At 59.5% G+C, this 16,970-nt stretch overlaps 1 protein-coding gene across 1 annotated transcript; it reads right to left on the bottom strand.

Moving 5' to 3' along the window:
* Positions 1–1,656: 1,656 nt before the first annotated feature.
* On the bottom strand, positions 1,657–10,533 carry LOC120860891 (SKI family transcriptional corepressor 1). The gene is made up of 9 exons (XM_040236603.1): positions 10,427–10,533; positions 8,001–10,206; positions 6,823–6,913; positions 5,860–5,967; positions 5,229–5,300; positions 3,848–3,922; positions 3,520–3,594; positions 2,942–3,007; positions 1,657–2,471 (listed from the first exon to the last, which is right to left on the bottom strand). Exons 1-9 carry the CDS (start codon positions 10,531–10,533, stop codon positions 2,377–2,379), a joined length of 2,895 nt encoding a protein of 964 aa, XP_040092537.1. The 3' UTR covers positions 1,657–2,376.
* Between the last annotated feature and the right edge of the window lie 6,437 nt (positions 10,534–16,970).

Consider the following 16,970-nt stretch of genomic DNA (forward strand, 5'->3'; position numbering starts at 1 on the left):
GGCACAGCCAAGGAGTAACTTCCTACGTAGGGAGTAAGTGTTGATCCCATTTTACAGAGAAGGAAAGCGCTGTTTCCTAAGAAGCTGTTCCGTCCAGAGGGAAAGGCATGCGAATTCCCAACCTGCGCTCCTCGACGGGTCCCAGCTCCGCTCGCCCCTGGAATGCGCTAGAGACCCACGTCTCTTCCTTGGACCTCGGTTTCTGACCCGGTTGGTTCCACGCATAAAAACGTTCCCGCTCCCTGGAGGGTCCCTATGCGGGAGATCGCGCGTCTCGAGGCGAGCTCATCCCTCAGCGACACCTCACAACTTACCCAGCCATTCTCTCAGTCCCCTCTGGGTCTAGCCCGCGAGTGTCCCAGGACGGCAGGGCTTCCAGCCCCAGCACTGGGTGCTCCAGGGCCTGGCTTCCTGCCAAGATCGCGCGGCCGATCTCCCCTCCTGGGCCCCTTCTCCGAAACCGTGAGCGCGCCCTTGCTCGCCAGTTCCGCCCCTGGGCCTTTGGACGACAGGCCAAGAAAGTTTCCCAGGAACGCAGCCGAAGGCTCCCGGGTCCCAGCTGCTGGCTCGATGGGAGCACAGGACGCCCGCCTCCAGGGTCTCCACCCTGGGCGTCCAGGGCCGCCCAGTGAGAGTCCTTTGGTGTCTGAAAGCAGGTCGTCGGGGCCCGCCGGGGCCCGGCCGCGCAGCGCGGCCCTGCGTTTGCGTCCTCGCAGAGCGCGTTTACGCGCCGCCAGGGGCGGAGGCCTAAATATTAATTTAGAAAGAATGAAGGGTAGGACGGGGCACCACTGCTAGTCAAGTAAGGAGCAGAACTTGGAAGTCAGGTCAGAATGACTCCCAGGACCGTGCACTTTCCCACTCGAGCCACACTCTCCTCCTCCTTCAAAAAGTGCGCTGCCGTTTCCATCTTTTATCCGAGTCCAGGCAGCGAGTGCGCTGTGGAAACTGAGGCCGAAGGAAGGCCGGCGGCTAGGTACGGCCTCGAAAACTGCGGCCGTCCCCCGGAACTGCAGCGGCCGGCGTATCTCACCTTCCTCCTTGGGCTCCTCGACGTCCGCAAACCCGCTGGGACTAAAATGGCCGGAACGTCCCAAACCGCCAGGACTCCCTGCGTTCCGCTAGCGGCGAGGCAGGCGGACATCTGCACGGGCCCGCGAGGCCCAGGCCCATCCCACGTATTTCGCCCCCGCCCCGCTCAGAGCTCTAGGCCCGGGCCGACGGCGCCCGGGCCTCCTGGCAGTTCTAGTTCAACCCGGGGATCCCGGCAGGGCGCGAATTCCGTCTCTGAGCGCCCCGGAGGAGGCTTCTCCGGTGGAGCAGGCATGGACAAGGGTAGGAGTAAACTCTCAGCCCCTGCGAGCGCTAGAGGGAAGATTCCGAGACCTCACAGGAGTTCTCATTCCTCGCCGAGGCCTAAAGGAGGGTCCTAAACGTGGGGCGGGGACGGCCTATGGCCTATGGGGCAAGCTGGGTGTGCCTGAAGAACCGATGGAGAGGTTGCGGTGCTCGCTGCTGACCACCTGGTCAAACACCGGTCTCAGCTTGGGCGCCCCAGCACCCGCGCTGCGGTCCCCACGCCCCACCTGTTGCGCCTGCTTCCTCCCCGTCCCTCCCCTCGCCACACTCCCATTTCCACAGCCCCAGAAAGTGTCGGGGTTTTCTTTTCTTTTTTATTAAAAACAAAACAAAAATCAGGGATACAGGGTGATCTCCCCAATCAGGCTCAAGGTGGTTTCCATCTCGTGAGTCAGTTGTCGCCCTTTTTAAAGTGCTGTTACATCAAGAGTTTACAACAAAAAATAGACAAAGCAAAAACCCAAGAGGGAATGCAAAATGGGACTGGAAGTAGGTCCAGGAGAAGGAAGCAAAATAACTTACAGCATAAATAAATTAAAAATGAACCCATTATTACTGAACCAAGAGACTCACAATACATTTATATCCATTGCACATAGCCACTTTGTCATTAGGAACAAGAGTTTCAGAAGTGGATGGGGAGGGGAGCGCGGGGCCAGCGAAATTGCTACATTGTATTCACAATTGGGGTTCAGAGGCTGTACAGGGAGAAGAAGCCCCCTATCCCTTTTCTTACCCCCTTTGGTCCGTTAAGACCATGAGACCCGATGCCCGGAGTTGAACCATGAGGCAAGGTGGTATTTACAATTGGAAACGGATACTGGGTCCTGGTCTCGGGCTCCCAAGAGGGAGCGGGCAAGGCCGAGGCGCCCGGGAGAAGGGCAGGCGGGCGGGAGGCTGTATTTACATCGGTCCGGTCCGAATGGCTTGTATCTCGCTCTCGGCCGCCGCGGCCGCGGGTATTTACAAGAAGAGAGCAGCATGGCTTGAGGGCGCGTGGGCGCGGCTGGGCCGGCCCTAGGGCAACAGCGGGGGCTTGAAGGAGCAGTTGCCAGTGCAGTGCCGGGGCGTCAGCATCTTGCAGGAGAAATGGTGCAGGGCGTCGTGGGCTTCTGGAGAGACAGTCGATTGGGCCATGTTGGGCTCCTCGCCTGCCTCACCCACGCGGTCCACGGGCTCCCTCGCTCCCCTGTCTACCCACGTCTAACCCACCCCCTTCAGATTCAGTTCTCAGGCGAGAAGATCAAAAAAGGTGGGAAGGTAGTAGAGATCCCGGCCATTCAGAACCACTGCCCTAGTTCAGTAGCCCCATTTTACAGAAGAGGAAACTGAGGCACAGTAAGAGGGAGGTCGATCAGCTCAAAACCAGATTTGGACCTGGTAGAGCTCAAGGGGCTCTTTCTCCCTGCCTACCGTTCTAGAATAATTTCTTCTTTAAAATGAATTCCCATTTCCTTCCTCTCAGTTACTTATCTCTGCAGAGCTGGCCTTCCCGCTATCATCACTCATGCATTCATTCATTCAATCATTGGCCCGCACAGCCAGTGCCTGGCACCTCTCCTTTGTTCCCGCGCTTCCGCACCTTTTAATTTCTGCTGGATGGCATAGCGTGCCTTCCGCTCCTGGTCAAGTTCGTTACAAAGAGTATCTGGAAGACAGAGAAAGTAGCCGGTGAGGAAATGAGACCACCCAAGGGCCCGTTGGGGTCACAGCCCGGGCCTCACCCTCTTCTCAGCGCTCAGCCCCTGGCAGAAACAAGTCCCGGCGACCGAGGGAGGGGGCGTCAAAGCTCCAAACTGCAGCTTGGCTGAGGGAGGAAATGGCCTGGGATGGCGCTTAAAGGCAGACGGATCTAACCAAAATTAAAGCAAACTTAGGCATTACTTCCCAGGTAATTTTACGCCTCGATTTTTAATTTAGAAACCATGGAAATTGCCGCGATAAGAAGTTCAATCACTCCATGTAATGATGCCTGCAAGCCGTTTGCTGGGCTCGCTTGCCATTCTGAGGCTAATCAGAGTATACAAAGGATATTAAATAAAAAAAATAATTGTTAAATTACCTTCAATTTAAATCCAAATGACTGAGCCAACATTGCGGCTCCTGCCAGACGAGAGGCAGTTACGGCCCGTGCACGCGCTCACCTGACTCCCGTCTTACCTCTGACAATTTGCAGCTGTTGCACCATTTCTTCTCGATAAGCCAATTCCCTCTTCATTTGATCCTGAAAATTATCTGTGCAAATTGATTAAGTGAGAGCTGTTACGCACAACCCCCTCCCTCGGCCCCCTTTCCCCACTCCCTAGCCCCACCCCACCCCCTCTGTGTTTGGCCCAGCCGGAACTCGGCTAGGAAAAGAAGGGTTCGCTGCTTCTGGCTGCATGCGAAGCAGCAGCAGCTGCCTGCACTGGGTCCCCGGTCCAGGCCAGGCAGGGCATGCGGGAAGAAGGCTCTGGCGATCAGGTGGGGTGGGTCTGAATGAGGGTACCTTTGAGACTCTGAAATTCTCGCTCCAGCTTCTTGCGAAGCTCCATTTGCTCCAGGAGCAGTTTTTGCAATTCGTCTGTGAAGGGGTGAGAGTGGGATGTCAAGGAGGAGGGTGGTGGGACTCAGGTAGCCTCTAAGGCATCCAGGTCCCACTCTGGCCAGTAGTCATGAGAGGAGTAGTGGAGGGTGAGACCAAATGGTAGGCCCTCAACGCTCAGTGTTTCCATGTGCATCCAAAGGATTTGGGAAGAAAATGGGGTTAGGGGTTTAAGTTGCCCAGGAGAATCAAATTCAGAGTAGCAGAATGCTTGTTGGACTTCTAGGTCCTGGGCCCAGGTACTAACCAGCATGGTATCTGCTTTAAATTGTTCTTAACTCCATAAGTTTAGAGGTAGGCCTAGGAAGACTCAGTTCACCCCTTCAACTGACGAACCTAACCTCTCCCTTCAATGATACAGACCAGGAAGAATCTGGTCAAAGCCTTGGACCTCCACCCTAGAAAAATACATATATTCATAACAGTTTATTTATAACTTAAAAAGATCCCAGGACCCCAAATCCAGGCTAAGAACACTCATATAAAGCAGAAGGATTTTGAAGGTAACTACATCACCCATAAAATCTGTAACTGGGAACAGTGGAAGACCACAAATGCTTCCCCCCACCCCCAATATACACCAGTTTCCAAGCCCAACCTTGGGCTGGGGTGGGGTAAGGGGGCAATTGGGTGTGGAAAGCCCCACAGGTGCTCTCAAAGTTGCTTTAGAGGTGTGGCAGGGAGCTACCCATGGAGCTATTGGTATCTGGTCCTCTCCTCAAAGGTGCTCAGAAAACACAAAAATGAGAGACAGAGGAGCAAAGTGGGGTTAGAAGTTCCTTTCTCTGCTTCAAGCCACACTCAGCCCCTGCAGTTGAGCAGGGACCCCATTCCACATTTAGGGTGAGGTGGAGTCAGTTATGCATTGATTCCAGGAAAAGAAAATAACCTCTGAGACACTCCTGAAGTAAATGCCTCCTCAAAATCTTGCTATTCAGATGAGGCTGAGAGACCTAGATTGTCCTTTCTCATTGTCCCAATGCGTCAGGTTCTAAGGATCATTACTCATTTTTCTTTCTCACTGGACTATTCAGACAGGCCTGGCCTTGGGAACTCTGGGGGTGGCTGGTTCCCTCCCCCTACTCCCTTCAATCTTCCACCCTCCCACCCCCCACCTCTGTGCCAGGGTAGTGTGTCCAGGGGATTATCCTTTTGCGTCAGTGAAGACTGGTTCCTCAAGAGCCTTGTCTTCTCACACTCACTCCTGCAGGAATAACACCCCTCTACAAGAAGGGACAATTTCCCCCAAGCACAGTGTATACCAGTTTCATAGATTTAACCTCACCTCTGGCCAGGTTCTCGATATCCTTCTCCACTAGCTGAGTTCCTGTGACATCTAGGGTGAGCCCGTCTTCGCCTGGGATACAAGGGCAGGTAAGAAGGGTTTTGTTCTGGGAGAAGCCTTGAGAGGGGAGGGGTGAGCTTCCTGGTAACTGAACTAAGTTGAGTACCTATTTAAGACCCTCTGCCTTTAGAGGAGACAGTTGCAGGCATCCAGTTCTACCCACCTTCCAAGCCATTATTTTAGGTCACTCAGAGAGTGGACACCCCCCCCCCCCGCCCTGCCCCCAGGAGAGTGGAACCAGGGATAATAGGCTATCTTAGGGCAGGAAATGTTCTTTGACTTGTTTTACGTGGGTGATGGTGCTCCTCATATCCTTCTAGTAAGTCTCCTTCCCTTACCCGGGAGAGCCCCAAACCCACCAAGGAGGTAAGCAATTCAGGAAACCTGGCCTGACCCTTGCTCATTGTGTTTAAATGTTTATCTGCCAGCCGCGAGAGGACAGCAAATGTTTACCGGCAGCCCCTTAGGCTTGATAGAAAGCCTCACTCGCAAACTGGAGTCGGTGGAAACCTGGGCGACCTGGGGGTCCAGCTCCCGGGTTGGGGTGGAGAGCGAGGGTCCTAGGGCTCACCTCGGTCTGTATTTGCCGGACTTGGCTGGGAGATACTCCTTTGGTCTGGATAGCATTTCCTCGTTTCCAAATCGTCGGCGGTCGAGTGATTGTCTTCCTTATCTGGCTCTTAAAGGCAATAAACCGAGTTTCAAGGAGAGGCAAAGAAACCGTGACCCGGATACGGCCAGAGCTGCCGCGGTCGGGGCGCCGGAGCCCTAATTAAAAGCATCGTGGCCGCCGCTGGTTCCCGGCTGTGCGCCTGGGCTCTCACCCTCAGGCTTTGGGCCGGGCACCACCTCCCCCGCGCGCGATCTGCTCATCTCCGGCTCCACGCCCCCTCCCTAGCCCCTTGGAAAAGAGCAAAACGAGCAGCCGAGCCCACCAGGGACAAGCGACCTACATCGCGCGCAGATACTGGGGCACCGCGAGCGCGCGTGGCCGCCGGGTCTACCTGCTCCGAGAACGCGGCCCAGGCGGCGACTCGCGGGGTGGCGACAGTGGGGGAGACATCGTACCGGGCTCAGGCTGCCCGGATTTCCGAGGCCCTCAGTTCATTCTCTGACCTCCGCATTGGGCTGCTGCTACCGCGCACTTCAGGGGTCCCTATGCGCGTGGCCAAGCGCCCCCACCCTCCGCCCGGAACTCTCGGCCCAAACACTTGCTGAATAAATGAGAGAATTTGAAAGACGTGCCAGGCGTGGTTTATAAAAGGTTTAACCCAGGGTATAAGGTGTAGGTGAGCGGTATCTTTTCGATGGAGAGGGCGGTTTGTTGTTAAGTAACCAAAAGATGCAAGTTGTTGGGAGTCCTCGCTTAGCTTCCTTTTTCTTTCAGTGTTTTGCTTTCCCTCTCCCTCTTTTTCTCTGCTTCTCTCTTTCCTCCTCTAGTCTTCCCTCGCAGGCCTCCTCTGGCCCCGGCCCTCTGCCCGCGGTCCCCCCCACCCGGATTCCATTGGCCAGCGACCTCGGCAGGGGGCGTTACCGTGGGCCTCTGGGGCGCAGAGGTAGGACGCCGCGGGCCCCAGCGCCGCCGCCGCGCTCTTCACGTGCTCGTCCCTCTCGGGCGCGTACACCTGCGGCGGCCGAGAAATGACAGGCGGTTAGGGGGGCGCTTGACCGCGGCTTGGAGCTGCCCAGCCCTCCGCCGCAGCCAGGAGAAAACCTGAAGGGGTGACGGAGGTCTGCTTGCCCGCGGGACCCCAGCGCCCCGAGAGGCCGTGACGCACGCGGCGCAGCCTGGAGCCCTCGGAGGTCGCATCGCCGTTTGTAGTTTCCCGGTAATTGCGAGCGCCCTTGAGAAAATTACCCGAGACACAAAGCGGTTCCCAAGCCAAGGGCCGCTCAAAGCCCACCCCCACCCTCCTCGCCCGCCTCTTTTTCAGCATCTTCTCTCCCGCCCGCGCCCAGTCCCCGACATCAATGACGCCTTTCGCATCCGGCTAGTAATTCGTGTTTTAATGGACCGAATGGAACTGTACAGGTGTGCCCACCCACTGTCAAATGGCGAACGATTCAGGCTTAGCTGCATACCCCCCACGCGAATCCGCGGCCGCGGACACCTGAGAGCCCCTCTCCCGCCCCGCATACCGTCTAGACAGCTTCCTGCCAACGAACCCTGAGGTTCCGGGGGCAGGAATTCTGAGACTCGGAAAACTGCGAGTTGGGGTGTTGAAAGATGCCGAGGACCCCGTACTGCAGCTTGAGGGAGAGGCCTCCTTCTCGGCTTACTGGCCCGTCTTCCCCGAGGCTCTGATCCCCATCCCGGAGGGCGTGCTACCCGCTCGGCCTCGTGAGCGCTTTTCTCTGGCTTTTGGTCTTTTTCTTCCAGACCTTTTGATTTCTCTCTCTCTATGACTGCAGATCTCGGCCTGTCTCCTCCCTACTCCAGTCAACAAACACAGCACACGCAGTTTCCAGGCCTGCTCCTCCCACCCCCACCGCCACTCCCGATCTTCCGAAACCCTCAGTCAGGGCTCCCCGCGAGTCCAGCTCCACAGAGCTCCCGAAGCTGGGCCTACCCAGAGCAGCCAGGGCCTACTGCTTGAACGCCCGCTCAGAAAAAAATTCCAGTCCCCCACCCGGCCAGGGCCTGCCCCACAACCCAGAGCTGCCGAGGGGTAAACAAGGAGGCGCCACCAGCGAGGCGGGCTTGGGGCTCACCTTGGCGGGCGCGGGGCCCCCCAGCGGTCCGCAAGCCTCTCGCAGCTCATAGCCGCCGCTTGGCGGGCTCTTCTCCGGTCTCCGCACCATGTCGTCGGCCGCCAGGTCCCCAAATGCGGCTCGACTGGCTGGGGGTAGCCCCGGGCGGCGCCGAGGACGAGGGCTGCCGCTTTCTGGAGAGTCTGTGGGACCGTCGGCGCCGGACGAGGTGATAGACGGGGGTCCTGCGGTCTGGTCTCCATTCGGGCTGCCTCCTGTGCTGGGCGCACCGGGCTCGGCCTCATCCGGGGCGCCCTCGTCGTCGGGGAAGCGGTTGGACTCCACGTCCACCTCTGGCTCGTCCGCAGTGTCCACGTCGGGGGAGGCGGAGTGGTAGCTGGAGCTGCCCTCGCTCAGAAAGTCCGGGCTCACGTAGCCGCCGCCGGTCCCTGCGCCCGGCCCCGGCCCACGGGCTGGCCCACCGCCGTAAGCTTCGCGGGCGCTACCGTAGAGCTTGGCGATGCTTTCGGCGTCCTTGACTACAGGCCGGAAGGCCGACACGTAGGAGCCTTTGCGAGCGGGCGGCGGGGGCGGCGGGGCCAGCGGGGCCAGCGGGGGCGGCAGCGCCTCGTCCGCGCCGTCCTCGTCCAGTGGCCCGCGGGACAGCGCGCTGGGGCAGCGCTCCTCTGCGACCAGGCCTCCCTCCTTGGTCGGCTCGGTACCGTCCAGGGGCTCGGGGCCGCCACCTCCCGCAGCAGCCGCGGCCGCCGCCGCTGCCGCCGCTACGGCCGCCGCCACGGCTTTGGCTTGGCTCTGCGCGGCCGGATAGGGCGGCACCGGGAGGCTGCCTGCGGCCGGCCAGAACATGGGAAACGTCGGGTACACAGTGGCTGCGGCGGCTGCCGCAGCTACGGCCGCCGCGTCCTTGGCTGCGCCGGAGGGCTGGTGACCCCAGAACATGGCGCCGCCGCCCGGGCCCGTCCCCGCCCCGGGGGGCAAATGGCCGGTTCCTGGGCCACCCGCTCCTGCCCCAGTGCCCGCGCCCCCGCCGCTCCCGGGCCCTGGGCCGCCCTTGGGTTCGCCAGCGCCTAACACAGGGTCATCCTTTTTGGGGCAGAGACCAAAGGCCGTGGGGAAGCCATAGGGATGAGGGAAAAGCGGTGGGGGCAGCTTCTGCAAGAGGCCAAAGCCCTTGCTGGGCACTGGGATCACAGGGTAGCTGCGGACCCCGGCGCCGCCACCAGGCGCTCCAGGGCCCGCGGGGCCGCCAGCTCCCGTCGCCAGACCAAGTCCCCGCTGCGCGTGAGGAGGCGGCGGCCCGGGAGGCCCGGCGGCCTCTTCTTCGCCACAGCGCAGGCTTTTGTGCGGCGGCGGACCTGGGGCCATGTCTGCGCCGCACGCCGGGCCGCCCCCACCGCCGCCGCCGCCGGCACCGCCCTTCCCCTGTCCACCCGACCCTCCGTTAGCGCCGCCGCCGCCGCCTCCTTGCAGCGAGAAGGTCCGCTTGCGGGTGCCACCATTGAACATGGCCTTGACGTCCTCCCAAGCGTGGCTCAGTTCGTCTGTGGCCGACTTGTCACTGAGTTTGAGGTGTCGGCGCCACGAGTTAAAGTTGGCTGCGTCGGGCTGCGTGTACTTGGCGTCGGGTGTGCGGTGCGAGTGGAAGATGAACTTGTTAGGCGAGAAGTACATGCTGCAGTAACCGCACTTGATGCATTTGGCACGCGAGCTGTTGTAACGCGCGGGGATGAAGCTGCCACGCGAACCCCAGGCACACTCGTGCACCACATCGAAGGCGAAGTTCTCGGGCAGCTTGGGGGGCTTGTGCTCACCGAGAAACGACTTGCACAGGCGTTCGGCCTCACGCTTGGTGATCATGCCGCAGCGGCGCGACGAGATGGGCATGGCCCCTGCCCGACGCAGAATTTCCAGCTGCACCGGTGTGCACTGCACGCACGTGATGCCCAGGGCCACGCGGCGGTTGTGTATCTCATTGTAGCTGTAGTTCTTGAGGAGGGTGTTGGAGATTTGCGCCAGGCATAGGCGCTCCTGGCCGTCGATGACCAGGGACACGATAGGCACCCCGTACAACGACGTCTCGCCCACCTGGTTGGGTTTGAGAGCGCTGGAACCCGAGTAGGGCTGCAACTCCTGCTTGGAGTTGGGAGAAGAGTTTCCCTCGCGCCCCGGCCCCAGCTGAGTGGTGAGAGCCTCCATGCCGCCGCTCCTGCGAAACAGAGAAAGCAGAGAGCCGATGAGCCATTTTCAGCGCCAACGCCGCCCGGGCCCGCCCAGCAGGGCGCGCAGAGTCGGGCGCGCGGGGAAACTTGGCAATGGGGAGTCCTAGCTCATTCGCCCCCCTGGACGGGCCTTTTGTTATTCAGACGCGTGCTGGCGCTGGAACAAAAGCCCCTGGGGTTTGGAGGAGGAGTAGGGGTAATTGAGACCTCAGGAATGCCTGGGTAGCTAGGAACCCGATCCTGTTTTCGGGCTGGGGAGGAAGTGGGGCCCAGAGACGGAGAGTGACTTGCCCAAGGCCACACAGCAAAGCCATTGCCAAAGCCAGGCTTCCTGGTGCCCAGATCCGTAAGACTTCGGCCACCCTCGCAGCCTGCCCTATCCGCCCGGGTCCCGAAGCTCGGACTTCGGGGACAGGCCGCCCCTCTGCTCAGTCGCGCATGCACGCGGGCGGGGGCAGCGCTGAGAGGAATAGGGAGGGGGGAGGGGCGGTCACTGCCCATCTCCAGACAGCAGGGGGCGGGGCGGGGGGGTGGTGAGGAGAAGGAGGAGGGTCTAGAGGCCGTGAGGGAGGTGGAGAGAGACAGAGACGGCCGCTGTTCGCGGTGCTGAACCCGACTCTCTCCAAAGCTCCCCGTGAGCGCCCAGCCCGGGAGCTGCCCTCACTGCACCCAGCTCCGTGCAGCTGGCTCCCCGGGATAACAGCACTGCTTTCCCCAAACACAGCTTTTCCTCTTACACCCGGAACCCCGCGTTCGTTGAGCAGAAAGATTCCGGTTGGAAATATAAACCGTTTTCTTTCCAGCCATCGGTGGGATCCGGGTCAAGCAATTCCTAACCACATTTCCTAAATTTTTAAGCTGCGGTCTAGACCCAAGCTGGTTCCCCTCCGGGTCAGCACACGGGACGAAGAGGTTCTCAAGGAAGTTTCTCAGAAGCCACTTCTTTGCTTGTAGCCGCCCGCTGCCTAAGTTTTCCTCCTTCAGATATACCTTTCCCACTCAGGCCAAACGCAGTCTCTAGGTTCTGAGCTTCCTCTTTAGGGGACATCCTCTTTTTTTTTTTTAAAGAGTATCCTTCATGCGGAGTTGTCCTGACTCATACAGGCTGAGAGGAATCCTGACCCGTCTCAGAAGCCACCCTAAGGCTCCAGGTCGAAAGTTACTTCTGGTCCCAAGCTTTATTCTGTGGCCCAGGCAGGGAGGCAGTCGCTCTGTGGACAGCGGCAGCGGGAAGGACCCGGGGACTGATGCTTGGGGCCCCCTACATGGCTCAGCCCAACCACGTGTCCTCAGACAGGGGAGGCTTGCACTGGGCCCACGGCTGCAGGCAGTCCTGCGGCCCAGACAGCCCAGTCCTGAGGGCTCCTCCTCTAAACTCAGCAGAAACTGACAAATCCATTTTCAAAGGGCAGCTCCAGCCAGACAGGGCATCCGAGCTCAAAAGCCTGGGATCTTCTCTCCCTCTGCCTCTCTCCCTCCTTCATCTGTCGATCTTATCTGTCCCTGAGCTGTCTGTCTCTCCCTGCTCGCTCCTCTTTCTCCCATCTGTCTTCATACCTTCTTCAAGTATCAAGCTATTTATCTGTTATCTATTTCATCTTTATCTCCGTGGATCAAACTGAAACTAGTTGACCCTTCTTTTGCGTTGAAGTCCCTTGCAATATTTTAGGAAGCAAAAGCACTGTCCTAACCCCTCGGCTGAGGGATCAGCAAGAAAAACCCCGCACCCCCCTCCCGAAGGGTCTTCAGGCTGGCTAGGGAGATGGAAGGGGGTGCCGCGGCTATGGGAAATGAAGATGTCTTCTCGGTTTCCCGAAATCGGCAAGTGTGCCCTGCCCGCATGCAGTGAAGGCAGAGCCCTGGGCCGAGCGCGTCTTCTCCAAGATGAGGGTCTGGAGTCCCCTCAGGGTCTTTCCGAGTGAGAGGAGGGGACTCCGGACCCTGGAACCAGGAGAAAGAGGACCCTAGGAACGGAACTGAATTTCAAAAGCCAGGGCAAAGCGCTGTGCGCAGCGACAAGGAGCAGCGGCCAGGGCGGCTCTGGGAGCCCTCGCCGGCTCCTGGGGCTTGAGGGGTGAGATTGGAGAGGGCGACGAGGCTGGAGTCAGGCAGCGCAGAGAGTGGGGCGGTGGAGTCTTGAGGTCTAATAATAAAAACAACCACAAGAACCCATATCGGAACTAAACGAAAAAAGCTGTAGAGACAAGGCGCGGGGTCAGCCAGCTACCGGGCGCGGGTACTCACCGTGCGGCGGCGGCTGGAGCCGGGCGAGCGGTGAACGGAGGTGCGCGGCCGGCGGAGCGGCGGGCGGGAGTCGGGGATCCGCCGGGCTCTCCGGGTGACGGCGCGGCCCCTCCCCGCGCGCGCGCACAGCCGCGCTCCCGGGCTCCCCGCTCTCACACCCGCGGCCCCACTGGCCCCTCCCGCGCGGCGCAGGCTCTCAGCAGGCGCAGGGCTCCAGGGTCCCGGGTAGAAAGATGGGTGCCCTGTGCGGTTGCCCCTGAGGCCCTGGACGGGCCCGGCGCGGAGGCCGAAGCCTGGAGAGCATAGCGCGGCGACTGGCAAGGCGCGGGGACAGCCCGAGTGGCGAGCCCAGCGCGGGGCGGGCGCGCCTGACATCTGCGAGCCGGGGCGCCACACCCACCGCCCGTGCAGTCACTCGCGCCCTCCCGGGGTCCGATAGCTAGCCCGCGGGCCACGCGCCTGGCCCCGCCGCCTTCCTGCAGCTCCCGGCTCTGGGCGCCCCAGGTAAGCGGCCACACACCTGTTCCCTGAGCCCCGCACCAGCAGCCCAAGCTCGCTAACGGGACCGGGAGGAAGGAGGAGCCCGGGGCCACAAAGTTTGCCCCCAAGGGCAAAGTGGGGGAGGGCTCAGCTCTCCAGACTAAGTGGCAAGGAGCTAGACCAAGGGCTAAGGAAGACTCAGAAGGAAAGGGCTTGAGAATGCATACCGCACTCTCGGGCCAGGGAGGTGACCCTGGGAAGTCGGAGTAGAGATCATGGTGTGAGGTACCAGGGGATAGTAGCCAGGAAGGGGCAGAACCAACTCGCCCACGCCTCTGACTTGGATGCACTGGTGTCAGGACAGCCTCCTTTCTCCTTCACTGAGCTGTGGGCTCGGGAACTGGGTTTAGGGGGGTCCTGGGCCTTTAACCACCGCCCCCCCTCCATTAACACCAACCAGCCCAGGCCAGGAGCCAAGTCATCTCTGGGTGATATCTGGGGTCAACTACTAGTTGAAAGCTAGACCCCTCCCTAGCTCTCCTGTTAACTTAGTTTCCTGGTGGTGAGGGTCTAGTCCCTGATGCTGCAGACCCTCCCTGGCATCTTCTCTCTTTGAAGAGCTCCATTTCTTTCCACCTCTTCACTTTTCTGTCGATTTCTGTCTTCACCGTTCTTTCCCCCCACGACTCAGTAGGTCCGGTTTTCTCCCTCTCTCTCAGTCTCCGTCTTTCCTTATTTGAGTTACTAGTGGTACTCCCTCCCTTTTTGCCCGCACCCGGACACCCCCCTACCCGCCCCTCCCACCCCTCTGTGGCATTAAGTGTCCTTAATGGACACGTTAATTAAACTGTAATTAATCATACTGTCCAGTCCAAGTTTGAACAATTACCCTAATCAAACAGAAGTTAATAATGGCAGGCATGGCCCGGGGCGCGGCGGGCTGCCCGTGCAGGGGGCGCAGCGGCCGCGGCAGCTCCTGACACGGGCAGCAGCGGCGATCGCAGCCAGTCCTTGGAACCCGGGCGCTGCCATAAATCTTCCGCGGCCAACGGCGCCGGGTCGCCCTCGCCCTCTGGCCTTCCCTCTCGCTCTGGGTTTCAGGCCCTCTCCCCTCCTACACTCCAGCTCCTCTAGGGTTCATCTCCCCTTCTCCTGCACTTCCTGTGCTTTTCTCTTCTCCGCGGGCTCGCAGGGGTCTTGGGAAATGCCTATGGGGGTGGGAGCGGATCGCCCAGGCCTACCCTCGGAGAGAGGGGGCGGCCAGGCCCTATAACTGGCTTGCCACCCGCTCCTCGCGTGTTTTCCAGGGCTACGAAACAACCCCACCCCAAGTTTGAGGGCTTAGTCTCTGCTGCGGGGTCTCTTCTAGAGGGGTTCTTGCTCTTTCACCTTTATCAGCTCCAGCCTTTCTCTCTCTCTTGTATTTTCTTGCCTTTCTCTCTTTCCTCCTGGAGCCTGCTCAGCCCCCTTTCTCTCTCCGAATCTTGTCCCTCCACTGGTGCACCTTTCCCAGGCTCTACCTCTGTCCCGCTCTAACTCAGCGGATCTCCACCCCCGCACCCCCCATCCCACTTCCCTCCAAGGAAAACAGGAACCTATTTTCTGTCCCAGTCCAAGAGCCGTCCCCCAGACTCCACCCCTCATCCCCCTCCCTTGGCCGGCCTCCTCACCCCATAATTACAATCCCGTTCGGTAATTATTCTTAGCCTCCTAATGATTTTTTAAAAGGCATCTCAGAATTCGGTGTGATGGTGACAACGATCCTGGAGCCCGGACGCCCTCAGGGTGGTGGGGGTTGGAGTGGAAAGACGATGGGGAGGATCCCCTTGAGCTGGGCCTCTCTTTCCTACCTCTATTGTACTGCGATGGCCAGCAGTGCCTCTGGGGACGGCCTCCGGGGCACTCCTGGCAGCCGGGCCGCGCGGTCTCGGGGGACTTCTTAGACAAAAGTTCCCTTTGCGGATGCAGCACCGTGGGGTGCGGGGGAAGGGGATGCAGGTTGACCCCTGCGTCTCCGTTCAGCACCAATCCGTGGACAGCTCCCTGCGCCCTCTCTGACTTCGAAGACCCACCCTGCTCTTCCACCGGGTCTGAAGCAGAGAAAGACTTAAACGCGTTGGGCAGAGGCTGGGGAAGGGGCGCCGCTCGCTTGAGATATGGTAATCTCCGAGGAGGGGTCTTGGGGTCGGGCCTGGACTCTGCGCTGGACCAGCGTCCAGTTGGTATCACCGCAAAGAGCATCTCAGTTGGCAGAGCCCTTTCTCACAACGACCCTGGGAATAGGTAAAGACCATTTATTCCCATTTTACAGGTAGGAAATCGAGGGTCAGGCAGTGGAAGCCAACTCACCCAGGCTCCTCAGTCAATAAGGGATGCAGGCTGATCTCCCAGACCCCAACTATCGTGTCTTGCACGCTGCCTGGAGGGCGTCGTTTAATGAACGGAAGACAAGCACTGCGCAGCTCACGAGGAGCTTTTAGGGTCGCCCTCGAAACACTCCGCGAGGAGGAAAACAGGCCTAGCAAAGCCAGGTGACTTGCTCAGATGCAGGCAGCCAGTGTGGGGCAGCGCTGGGACTTGAACTCAGGCTCAGACGGGGGAGGGCGGCATCCCTCTTGCTCAGAGGGGGCTCTGAGTCCCGCAGCTCAGTCCAGCGGCTGGGGAATGCGCTGGAGTCAGTGCCCTTGGCCTTTCTGACCCCCTCTGGCGCGGATTCTATTTTACCCACTGCTGGGTGCACCAGGGTCGGAGGGCCAGGATCAGGGACGCGCCTGGCTTGCACCCCACCAGCCCCCGCCGTGTCCATGCTGCCTCTGAGTCACTGGCGTCGCGTCCACGCAGCCGGGCATCCCGTGCCCATTCCAGCTCTGTCTTGGGCTGCGGCCGCGCCTCCTCCGCAAGCACATATCTTTTACCAGTTGAATTAACGGCAGTTTTCGTCAGTTAATTAGGTTTAATTTACATAATTAGTACAGTATAAAGAGGATTGGGGATAATCATGGGGTACGTAGCGCTTACTGTGTAAACACGTATTCTGAATTAAAAATCAGATGTAATTAAGGCGCGCAGGCCCTGTTTAGGCAGGGTTTTAATTGTAATGAATTTCTAATTAACACTCAATGATTGCCAAATGCAAAGGGCTGTAAAATTTTCTTGTAGTTTTGCTAATTTATTGTTTACTTAATATCGATATTAATCCGACGGCCAGATAGACCCTAGCCCCGCCCGGCCGCCAGCTAGAGCGAATGAAGGTGGCTGGGCGGGTGGGGCCTGCTGGCCGCATCAGCGAACAGAGGTGAGGTCGTCGGGGAGGCGAGGGGGCCACAGAGCCTGCGCGAAGGTGCTCAGAAGTGTCCACCTGGTTCCATGTGGGGACAGGAAGACGGAAGCTCCCGCGTTGTGGGGGCGGGACTGGCCGGAAGCCGCACACTCTGGGTTCCTGTGGCCCAGACCGGGTTCCTGGGGATCAGCGGCCAGACCAGCACTCCTCCCAAGGAAGGGCTCCTGGGGACATCAAAATGAGAGAGGAAGGTCTCCGTCTGGATCCAGTTCTACTGACCACTTGAGTAACCATGGACCCTGACTTGGCCTCAATATGTGCGTCTGTAGCATGGGCACACTGGCACTGAAGGGTTGACTCAGAGGCCCAAGAGTACTGAAGAGGAACATCTTTTTTTTGTGGAGCCCTGTGGGGATGGGACCCTGCTTGGGTGTAGGTGGCTTAAGCTTGTGGAAGGGGCAGTGCCAGGAGAACTTAAAATGTATGAAGGTTGCAGGGTCCCGCTCTGCCCACTCTGGGGTCTCTCTGCACTTGGGGATGAAAGTTAGGCTGGGAGGGACTAAGGAGGGAGCCCAGGACAGACTTATTTCCCCAACTAGACAGAGATCCCCTAGGCCTGAACAGAGGTATTTTGAAAGAGGAAGGGTGAGTAGTTTAGCTGGCCACAGGACTCTCCCTCAGCCCCAAATCTCTAGTTTGGTCCCCAGCTGCCTCCCCTATGTCAGCCCCAGCTTGGCCCCAAGTCTC

Source organism: Oryx dammah, unplaced genomic scaffold (assembly GCF_014754425.2).
Source record: "Oryx dammah isolate SB20612 unplaced genomic scaffold, SCBI_Odam_1.1 HiC_scaffold_11209, whole genome shotgun sequence".
In the NCBI taxonomy this organism is placed as follows: Eukaryota; Metazoa; Chordata; class Mammalia; order Artiodactyla; family Bovidae; genus Oryx; species Oryx dammah.